The following is a 12,336-nucleotide window of genomic DNA, read 5'->3' on the forward strand; positions in this document are numbered from 1 at the left end:
TCCCTCCCATCCCCTGAAAACCATTAAGCTACTTTCTATCACTATGGATTTGCCAATTCTGAACATTTCATATAAACAGAGGATTGTGGTTTTAACTTCTCTATTTTACAAGGCTTAACGAAATTATGACATGTATTTTTTTTACAACTTTATAGTATATAATGGAATAATCTTCAGACATTGAATCAAAAAACTACTTCACTTCTAGTTCAAATTTAGTTCTGTCATTTACTAATCATCTTGGCAAATCAATTAATTTACTGAGTCTCATTTGTATATTAAATATAATAATCTCTACCCTTACAGTTTTGTGAATTACTCAGGTTTATGCAATGTAAAGGAATAAAATTAATCTTTGAACTTCAGTTTCCTCATCTATAAAGAAAGGAATGGAATTTGCCATATCTAATCTGAACGCTGTTATGAAGTTTAGATACCACATACAAATGTGCTTTTAAAACTATTTACAGATTAGGAACCAAGATAGCTGAGGAGAAGGACATGCTCTCACTCCCTCTTGCAAGAACACCAGAATCACAACTAGCTGCTGTACAATCATCGACAGGAAGACACTGGAATTCACCAAAAAAGATACCCCACATCCAAAGACAAAGGAGAAGCCACAATGAGATGGTAGGAGGGGTGCAATCACAGTAAAATCAAATCCCATAACTGCTGGGTGGGTGACTCACAGATTGGAGAACACTTATACCACAGAAGTCCACCCACTGGAGTGAAGGTTCTGAGCCCCACGTCAGGTTCCCAACTTGGGAGTCCAGCAACGGGAGGAGGAATTCAAAGAGAATCAGACTTTGAAGGACAGTGGGATTTGATGGCAGGACTTCGACAGGACTGGGAGAAAGAGACTCCACTCTTGGAGGGCGCACACAAAGTAGTGTGCATATCAGGACCCAGGGGAAGGAGCAGTGACCCCAGGGGAGACTGAACCAGACCTACCTGCTAGTGTTGGAGGGTCTCCTGCAGAGGCAGGGGATGGCTGTGGCTCACCGTGGGGACAAGGACACTGGCAGCAGAAGTTCTGGGAAGTACTCCTTGGGGTGAGCCCTCCCAGAGTCCGCCATTAGCCCCACCAGAGCCCAGGTAGCTGCAGTGTTGGATTGCCTCAGGCCAAACAACCAACAGTGAGGGAACGCAGCCCCACCCATCAGCAGTCAAGCGGATTAAAGTTTTACTGAGCTCTGCCCACCAGAGCAACAGTCAGCTCTACCCACCACCAGTCCCTCCCATCAGGGAACTTGCACAAGCCTCTGAGATAGCCTCACCCACCAGAGGGCAGACAGCAGAAGAAGAAATACAATCCTGCAGCCTGTGGAACAAAAGCCACATTCACAGAAAGACAGACAAGATGAAAAGGCAGAGGGCTATGTACCAGATGAAGGAACAAGATAAAACCCCAGAAAAACAACTAAATGAAGTGGAGATAGGCAACCTTCCAGAAAAAGAATTCAGAATAATGATAGCGAAGATGATCCAGGACCTCGGAAAAAGAATGGAGGCAAAGATAGAGAAGATGCAAGAAATGTTTAACAAAGACCTAGAAGAATTCAAGAACAAATAAACAGAGATGAACAATACAAGAAATGAAATGAAAACTACACTAGAAGGAATCAACGGCAGAATAACCAAGACAAAAGAACGGATAAGTGACCTGAAAGACAGAATGGTGGAATTCACTGCTGCAGAACAGAATAAAAAGAATAAAAGGAAATGAAGACAGCCTAAGAGATCTCTGGGACAACATTAAACACAACAGCATTCACATTATAGGGGTCCCAGAAGGAGAAGAGAGAGAGAGAGGACCTGAGAAAATATTTGAAGACATTATAGTTGAAAACTTCCCTAACATGCGAAAGGAAATAGCCACCCAAGTCCAGGAAGCGCAGAGAGTCCCATACAGGATAAACCCAAGGAGAAACACGCCGAGACACACAGTAATCAAACTAGTAAAAATTAAAGACAAAGAAAAATAACTGAAAGCAGTGAAGGAAAAACAACAAATAACATACAGGGGAACTCCCATAAGGTTAACAGCTGATTTCTCAGCACAAACTCTACAAGCCAGAAGAGAGTGGCATGATATACTTAAAGTGATGAAAGGAAAGAACCTACAACCAAGATTACTCTACCCAGCAAGGATCTCATTCAGATTTGATGGAGAAATCAAAAGCTTTACAGACAAGCAAACGGTAAGAGAATTCAGCACCACCAAACCAGCTCTACAACAAATGCTAAATAAACTTTTCTAAGTGGGAAACACAAGAGAAGAAAAGGACCTACAAAAACAAATTCAAAACATTAAGAAAATGGTCACAGGAACATACATATCAATAATTACCTTAAACATGAATGGATTAAATGCTACAACCAAAAGACACAGGCTTGCTGAATGGATATAACAACAAGACCCATCTATATGCTGCCTACAAGAGACCCACTTCAGACTTAGGGACACATACAGACTGAAAGTGAGGGGATGGAAAAAGATATTCCATGCAAATGGAAATCAAAAGAAAGCTGGAGTAGCAATACTCATATCAGATAAAATAGACTTTAAAATAAAGAATGTTAAAAGAGACAAGGAAGGACACTACATAATGATCAAGGGATCAATCCAAGAAGAAGATATAACAATTATAAATATATATGCACCCAACATAGGAGCGCCTCAAAACATAAGGCAACTGCTAACAGCTATAAAACAGGAAATCGACAGTAACACATTAATAGTGGGGGACTTTAACACCTCACTTACACCAATGGACAGATCATCCAAAATGAAAATAAATAAGGAAACACAAGCTTTAAATGACACAATAGACCAGATAGATTTAATTGATATTTATAGGACATTCCATCCAGAAACAGCAGATTATACTTTCTTCTCAAGTGTGCATGGAACATTCTCCAGGATAGATCACATCTTGGGTCACAAGTCAAGCCACAGTAAATTTAAGAAAATTGAAATCATATCAAGCATCTTTTTGGACCACAATGCTATGAGATTAGAAATGAATTACAGGGAAGAAAACGTAAAAAACACAAACACATGGAGGCTAAACAATACGCTACTAAATAACGAAGAGATCACTGAAGAAATCAGAGGAAATCAAACAATACCTAGAGACAAATGACAATGAAAACACAACCATCCAAAACCTATGGGATGCAGCAAAAGCAGTTCTAAGAGGGAAGTTTATAGCTATACAAGCCTACCACAAGAAACAAGAAAAATCTCAAATAAACAATCTAACCTTACACCTGAAGGAACTAGAGAAAGAAGAGCAAAGCCCAAAGTTAGCAGAAGGAAAGAAGTCATAAAGATTAGAGCAGAAATAAATGAAATAGAAACAAAGAAAACAATAGCAAAGATCAATAAAACTAAAAGCTGGTTCTTTGAGAAGATAAACAAAATTGATAAGCCTTTAGCCAGACTCATCAAGAGAAAGAGGGAGAGGACTCAAATCAATAAAGTTAGAAATGAAAAAGGAGAAGTTACAACGGACACTGCAGAAATACAAAGCATCCTAAGAGACTACTACAAGCAACTCTATGCCAATAAAATGGACAACCTGGAAGAAATGGACAAATTCTTAGAAAGGTATAACCTTCTGAGACTGAACCAGGAAGAAATAGAAAATATGAACAGACCAATCACAAGTAATGAAATTGAAAGTGATTAAAAATCTCCCAACAAACAAAGTCCAGGACCAGATGGCTTCACAGGTGATTTCTATCAAACATTTAGAGAAGAGCTAACACCTATCCTTCTCAGACTCTTCCAAAAAATTGCAGAGGAAGGAACAATCCCAAACTCATTCTATGAGGCCACCATCACCCTGATACCAAAACCAGACAAAGATACCACAAAAAAAGAAAATTACAGACCAATATCACTGATGAATATACATGCAAAAATCCTCAACAAAATACTAGCAAACCGAATCCAACAACACATTAAAAGGATCAGACACAATGATCAAGTGGGATTTATCCCAGGGATGCAAGGATTCTTCAATATATGTAAATCAATCAATGTGATAAACCATATTAACAAATTGAAGAATAAAAACCATATGATCATCTCAATAGATGCAGAAAAAGCTTTTGACAAAATTCAACACCAATTTATGATAAAAACTCTCCAGAAATGGGCACAGAGGGAACCTACCTAAACAGAATAAAGGCCATATATGACAAACACACAGCAAACATCATTCTCAATGGTGAAAAACTGAAAGCATTTCCTCTAAGATCAGGAACAAGACAAGGATGTCCACTCTCACCACTATTATTCAACATAGTTTTGGAAGTCCGAGCCATGGCCATCAGAGAAGAAAAAGAAATAAAAGGAATACAAATTGGAAAAGAAGAAGTAAAACTGTCACTGTTTGCAGGTGACATGATACTATACATAGAGAATCCTAAAGATGCCACCAGAAAATTACTAGAGCTAATCAATGAATCTGGTAAAGTAGCAGGATACAAAATTAATGCACAGAAATCTCTTGCATTCCTATACACTAGTGTTGAAAAATCTGAAAGAGAAATTAAGGAAACACTCTCATTTACCATTGCAACAAAAAGAATAAAATACCTAGGAATAAACCTACCTAAAGAGACAAAAGACCTGTATGCAAAAAACTATAAGACACTGATGAAAGAAATTAAACATGATACCAACAGAAGGAGAAATATATCATGTTCTTGGATTGGAAGAATCAATATTGTGAAAATGACTCTACTACCCAAAGCAATCTACAGATTCAATGCAATCCCTACCAAATTACCAATGGCATTTTTGATTGAACTAGAACAAAAAATCTTAAAATTTGTATGGAGACAGAAAAGACCCCGAATAGCCAAAGCAGTCTTGAGGGAAAAAAAACGGAGCTGGAGGAATCAGACTGCTTGACTTCAGACCATACTACAAAATTACAGTAATCAAGAAAATATGGTACTGGCACAAAAGCAGAAACATAGATCAATGGAACAAGATAGAAAGCCCAGAGATAAACCCACGCACCTATGGTCAACTAATCTATGACAAAGGAGGCAAGAATATACAATGGAGAAAAGACAGTCTCTTCAATAAGTGGTGCTGGGAAAACTGGATAGCTACATGTAAAGGAATGAACTGAGAACACTCCCTAACACCATACACAAAAATAAACTCAAAATGGATTCGAGACCTAAATGCAAGACCAGACACTATAAAACTCTTAGAGGAAAACATAGGAAGAACACTCTTTGACATAAATCACAGCAAGATCTTTTTTGATCTACCTCCTAGAGTAATGGAAATAAAAACAAAAATAAACAAATGGGACCTAATGAAACTTAAAAGCTTTTGCACGGCAAAGGAAACCATACACAAGACGAAAAGACAGCCCTCAGAATGGGAGAAAATATTTGGAAATGAATCAACGGACAAAGGATTAATCTCCAAAATATATAAACAGCTCATGCAGCTCAATATGAAAAAAACAAACAACCCAATCCAAAAATGGGCAGAAGACCTAAATAGACATATCTCCAAAGAAGACATACAGATGGCCAAGAAGCACAAGAAAAGCTGCTCAACATTACTAATTATTAGAGAAATGCAAATCAAAACTACAATGAGGTATCACCTCACACCAGTTAGGATGGGCATCATCAGAAAATCTGCAAACAACAAATGCTGGAGAGGGTGTGGAGAAAAGGGGACCCTCTTGCACTGTTGGTGGGAATGTAAATTGATACAGCCACTATGGAGAACAGTATGGAGGGTCCTGAAAAAACTAAAAAGAGAATTACCATATGACCCAGCAATATACTGGGCATATACCCAGAGAAAACCATAATTCCAAAAGACCCATGCACCCAAATGTTCATTGCCGCACTATTTACAATAGCCAGGTCATGGAAGCAACCTAAATGCCCATCGACAGACGAATGAATAAAGAAGATGTGGTACATATATACAATGGAATATTACTCAGCCATAAAAAGGAACGAAAATGCGTCATTTGTAGAGACGTGGATGGATCTAGAGACTGTCATACAGAGTGAAGTAAGTCAGAAAAACAAATACTGTATATTAATGCATATATGTGGAACCTAGGAAAATGGTACAGATGAACCAGTTTGCAGGGCAGAAACTGAGACACAGATATAGAGAACAAACATATGGACACCAAGGGGGGAAAGCCGAGGGGGGGTGGGGATGGTGGTGTGATGAATTGGACGATTGGGATTGACAGGTATACACTGATGTGTATAAAACTGATGACTAATAAGGACGTGCTGTATAAAAAAGTAAATAAAATAAAATTCAAAAAAAAAAAGAGACCAGAGAGCTAGCTCTTTCTCTCTCTCTCATCCTCTCTCTCCTTCTCCCTCTCTGCCAACCATGTAAGGATACAGCATCTGTTAACCAGGAAGAAGGTGTTCACCAAGAACCTGACTGCATTGGAATCCTGCTCTTGAACTTCCAGCTTTCAGTCCAGAACTAAGAGAAATAAGTATTTGTTGTTTAAGCCATCCAGTCTATGGTCATTTTGTCATGGCAATCTGGATGAACTGTGTCAGTGCAGTTGACCTCATTTTCTAATTCGATGATCTGTTTTGGGCTTCATTCTATTGATACATGTCATTAGACCCTACTGATCAACCCCTAAAACTCTCCCCTACGTATCACCCAGGACACTACTCTCCAGGTCTTACATCACTCTCTGATCATCCTTCTCAGTCTCACACAACTCCTTTTCCTTTACCTGCTCCTTAGACTGATGATGGGGTCCACCATCATCTACTCCTTTTCTTGTTCTGTTCTGCTCGTGAGGTGATATTATTTTCTGTCATAATTTCATCTGTTACTCATATGCTCCTGATTCCAGATCTATATTTACCACCCTAACGTCTACCTTACACTTATATTTCCAACTGGAGATATTTGTCATTTCCCCCTGGATACCCTTCTAGCATCTTATATCTACCAATAAGAATCGAACTTATTATGCCCCGAATCCACCAAAAGAATGAATTAAATAAATGGAACAAAATAAACACATACCACTAGGTCTAAAAACAAACAAACAAACAAAAAACTATTTACAAAAGCACAGTATTCAATAGGAGTGTTCTTGGTTTACTTACATAAAATAGCTTTCTAAAAACCACATACATTGTATTTTCCTATGGGGGAAAATTTATTTTTAATAGTAAAAAATTATCTTTTTGTAAAAATAGAAAAATGCTCTTTAAATGTCTGAATCAAATCATCTACAAATAAACCTGGAACTCACAAATGAACAGAAACTTAGTTATTGACTATGCTAATCCAGGTCATCTGAGAAGCAAATGCTAAGACAGAATTGAACATGCAGGATTTTATTAGGAGAGATGACAGTAAGAGAAAATGGAGAGAAAGCTAGGCAAGGTGGAGAGAGCTATCAGACTGCGATACAAGTCTGACCTCAAGTATATGACAGAGGGAAGGAAGGCTAGGGGCAAGTAACGGGTCAAAGGTTACAGAGCTAGTGGTGGAATGATCTTGGATCCAGGTAACCTGGCTTCAGTGGCAATCTCTTAACCCCTTACACTATGTAAGAATTTACTCTATTCCTAGAAAAACATGTTCCATTATTCTTCCTGATTACACAGCCTCCACTATTGTTGAACTGAACCAAACCCAATTTCATAAATCCAGTTATATCATATATATTGCATATTATTTCACAACTGGATACTGTGAGACACCTATTAGCTTACACTCAATATTCTATTGACTTCTTTATCTACCTATATATAAAAACTGAAAACAAATATCTTCCAAACACTTGCACATAAATTCCAACAAAAATGCATATACTGCTTAGTCCCAAAGGTATGTATTTTTTTTCCCCTAACATATATTTTGACTCGATGAAGAGTAGAGTTGTGAAGTTTCATTACAGCTCACTAGTTGGAAAATAATTTCAAGCTAACAGTCTGGGGCTTCCAGAAAGTTAGCATCTTACATACCTCTTTTTTGAAATTGAGAAAGTAGTTGGATTGGTCAACATGAAAAATCTCAAGGGCTGACCTCCTTAAGTTGTACCGTCGTAGGTGAATCTCTCGAACTTGAGAGTGAGGCCACTTGAAATCAAAGCCTACTCCTGAAAACAGAAATAATCTTGTGACTGGGGTACCACAAAAAGTTACTGATGCTATGCAGAAAATATCTCCTAGTTCCTGACAAAAGTAGCACTATGGAAAAGGAATTCAGTTTCTGTATGATGAAAAACATTTGTTAAATTTATTGGATGTTTAAATTGTTTCTTTTAAGACTATTTTAAAATTCTATAGCTTTTCTACTTCCTTTCCATTGGAATAGAGGATAACTCTGAATATTATATCTTAGAAACAGTTTTCCTTTTCTCTTTATATTGGCAGCTTAGATTTAAATATCTTTTTATTTTCAGATAAAGGATTAGGTGAAAAGCCTCTAGGAGCAAGTGTACATATAAATAAAAGTAAAATTGTATTTTATAACTTAAGTTTATAGCAATCCCCTCTAGCCAAACCTTTTCAAAAACATTGATAATAAAAAGGAAGCATTCCCTTCAGTACATTGTTGATAATAAATTTAATTCCATACTGACTTTCTATGTCTCCTTTTACATGGTAGACTACAATTCTACAGTCCCACCTTATCGCTTTCTTCTCATTAATGATTGATAAACTGGATACTTAACTATTGAACAACAGAAATTATTCCCCCAGAACTGCTCACCGTCCTCTTTTTCAATGCTGCCATCATAGAAGTAAATGTGTTGAGTAGTGATTTCTAATCTGCCAGGAATTATGGCAATTATTGTAATGAGCTCACAGTCTTCCGACAACACCAATTTTTCTTTTTGATCCTGTTCTTCTTTCTCATCACTGTAAAAACAAAAACCAACCAAACAAAAAACATCCAACAATGTATTCTGTGTAAATGAAAAAGAACATCATACTCAAATACGAATCTCGTGTCTGTAAAGTCACTATCCAAGAAAGAGTACTTGAATTTTCTACAAAAACCATTCCACTGCATATTAAATTACTTAAATATGTCCAAATATACTTATTACCCAATAACAAAGTTTCAAAAAACATATGTTTTACATTTCAATTGTATATGACCCATTAAAACAAAATATAGTGAATCTTCAATACTACTGGTAGAGGATGGTTCAAACATGCAGCAATACTGGTCATGTTTTTTAGTTATATTTGGCAGACATGAATTGACCCAGGGAATAAATGAATCTGTGAATAAAGGACTGTATCATTAGTGGTGTTTCATAAATAATTATTAGAATTATTATGATTGATTCTTAAACTGTAAAATGAGATGTTTCAAGAGCAACAAAAGCTAGAACATCATCATCATAGCATCCCCTGATAGTGTAAATGGAGATAATACTAGGAGCCACTGTTGCCACATCATACTTAAAGTGAAGTCATCTCATATTTGGAGGACTGTTACCAAGTATGTTTTTTGGAGGAAAATACTGGGAAGGGACAGTCTTCTGGTGGCCTAGGTGACTTTGACTGCCAAGTACAGAAATGAGAACTCCTATGACTCATGGAATGTTATTCAAGTATATCCTTCAAGCCAGCTGCTCTCTGGTCCTAGATATTTCACATTTGCCTCATTTCCAGGATAGCAATGACTAAATCTAATTTTGTTTCCAATGGATTTCGATGAGAAGCTCTACAAGTATCATCACCTAACTGGGAATATTGCAACCATTAAAGCTAAGCTTAAAATAAAAAACTGAGAATGTTTTCCCAAATAGTGAAATTCTAATATTCACAGTGATGAAATAGAAAAATTAGTGACCTGAGAGAGTAAACAGTCTGAAGGTTATTTCTATTCTCTGAAACAAAGAGTTTTGGCTTTTCATTTGAAAATGAATGAGACTGACATCCAATGAATTTACTAGTCCTTGAAGAAAGAAAATAAAATCTCATTAAAAGGCTGACTAAAAAAATCTACCAAAACCAAAGCAGCTCCCTAGATAACTACCCCATCCAGTTCCCTGAAAATAATCAAGGACATATTTTAAACTTACTAAAATTATATTAACCAAAAAACCTGCTTATGCCAACAAAGGATATTATTGAACCTGGTCAATATTTTTTTTTTTTTTTTTCAGTACGCGGGCCTCTCACTGTTGTGGCCTCTCCTGTTGTGGAGCACAGGCTCCGGATCAGCGGCCGTGGCTCATGGGCCTAGCCGCTCCGCGGCATGTGGGATTTTCCCAGACTGGGGCACAAACCCGTGTCCCCTGCATCGGCAGGTGGACTCTCAACCACTGCGCCACCAGGGAAGCCCAATTTTTTAAAAAAATAAGTTTATTTATTTATTTATTCATTTATTTTTTGCTGCATTGGGTCTTCATTACTGTGCATGGGCTTTCTCTAGTTGCGGTGAGTGGAGGCTACACTTTGTTGCAGTGTGTGGGCTTCTCATTGCGGTGGCTTCTCTTGTTGTGGAGCACAGACTCTAGGCACGCGGGCTTCAGTAGTTGTGGCTCGCGAGCTCTACAGCGCAGGCTCAGTAGCTGTGGCACACGGGCTTAGCTGCTCCATGGCATGTGGGATCTTCCCAGACCAGGGATCGAACCCGTGTCCCCTGCATTGGCAGGCAGATTCTTAACCACTGCGCCACCAGGGAAGTCCCATGAACCTGGTCAATTTATAGTATTAAAATAAGTTCTGAGAAATATTTGCCATGTGTTGTTTATAACCTAAACAAAGTGATGTCCAGAATAAATTATATACTTGAGATTTAGCTACTCATTCTTGGCTGAATGTGAGGCTTTACAATCATAACAAGTAAAAGTCAGGGCAGATGTGTAAATCATCAAATTGAATGCATTCTCTAAACCACATACAGATCCACTGGCAAAGAGGGGCAGTCATACTGATCAAGGGGTTTAAACACAAAAAACTAATCACTGGCTGACCACTAAGCTATGCTGACCCAGGGGCAACCCCTAGTAAGCAAGGCTTTAAATATAAAACAAAACAAAACAAAAACCTAGTCAATACAGATATCAGTGGCATTCACTGCAGGTAAAACAGACTCCACAGACTTAATCTAGAAAAGTCACTAAACAAACAAAAATACAATAACAACAACAACAACCAGCATCAAGGGAGGAGATTAGAAACCAAAGTGGCTACAATTTATCTAAAATGTATGGTTTTCACAAAAAGTATGAGACATAGGAAGAAACAGGATAATATGGGCCATAAACTCAAAAGCAGTAAAAAGAAACTGTCTCTGGGGGACCTCAGATGTTCAACTTAGTAGACAAAGACTTCAAGGTAGCTATCATAAAAATACATGAAAAGAACTAAAGGAAACTATGTTTAAAGAACCAAAGTGCATTATGGCAAAAAAGCCTAGTCAAATAGAGTATTATTGATACAGAGATAGAAATTATATATATATTTTAAAAAGGAACCAAATGAGAAATTCTGAAATTGAAAAGCACAATAACTAAATGAAAAATTCACCAGAAGGACTCAACAGCATATTTGAACTTGTAGGAGAAAGAAGCAGGGCTCTTGAAGATAGATCAAAAGAAACTGTCCAATCTGAAGAACACAAAGAAAGAAGAATCAAGCAGAATGAAAGAACCTCAAAGGGTCACCATCAAGCAAAACAACATATGTGCAAAGGGAGACCCAGAAGGAGAGAACAGAGAAAAAGGGGCAAAATATATTTGAAAAAATAATGCTGGCAACTTCTCAAATATGAAAAAAATTAATCTACACATCCAAGAAGCTCAATGAACTCCAAGCAAGATAAACACAAAGATATCCATACATGGTCCTAAAAGCCAAGGACAAAAAGAATAACCTAAAAGCATCACAATACAGGACACAATAGAAAAGGTTAATAGCACATTTCTCATCAGAAACAAAAGGTAGTGAAAACCAGAAGGTAGTGGAAAGACATATTCAAAATGGTGAAAGGAAAAAACTGTCAGTCAAGAATTCTATATCTGGCAAAAGTATCTTCAAAAGAAAAAGCAATGGTGCTGGAGCAACTAGAGTCACATGCAAAAGAATTAATATGGACCCCTACATCACACCACATACAAAAGTTAACTCAAAATGGATCAAAGACCTAACATAAGAGATAAAATATAAAACTCTTAGAAAAAAATTGATGAAAGGAAATTCATCAAAATTAAAAATTTTTGTACATCAAAAGATACCAACAGAAAGTAAAAAAAAAAATTCAGTGGAAGAACATTTTTGTAAATCCTATATCTAATAAGGGACTTGTTG

At 37.2% G+C, this 12,336-nt stretch overlaps 1 protein-coding gene across 2 annotated transcripts in view; it reads right to left on the reverse strand.

The window, feature by feature from the left end:
* The window catches only part of NBEAL1 (neurobeachin like 1), a gene marked incomplete at both ends in the record, with an annotated part of 180,874 nt that overhangs the window by 40,332 nt on the left and 128,206 nt on the right, over window positions 1–12,336 (reverse strand). For both annotated transcript variants that reach the window (XM_079709952.1, XM_079709951.1), the window contains 2 exons: window positions 8,026–8,159; window positions 8,777–8,925. In XM_079709952.1, the coding sequence (XP_079566078.1) occupies window positions 8,026–8,159; window positions 8,777–8,925 (283 nt within the window). The remainder of the gene's footprint in view (window positions 1–8,025; window positions 8,160–8,776; window positions 8,926–12,336) is intronic.

The sequence above is a fragment of the Hyperoodon ampullatus genome (assembly GCF_949752795.1).
Source record: "Hyperoodon ampullatus genome assembly, chromosome: 8".
NCBI classification, from domain to species: domain Eukaryota; kingdom Metazoa; phylum Chordata; class Mammalia; order Artiodactyla; family Ziphiidae; genus Hyperoodon; species Hyperoodon ampullatus.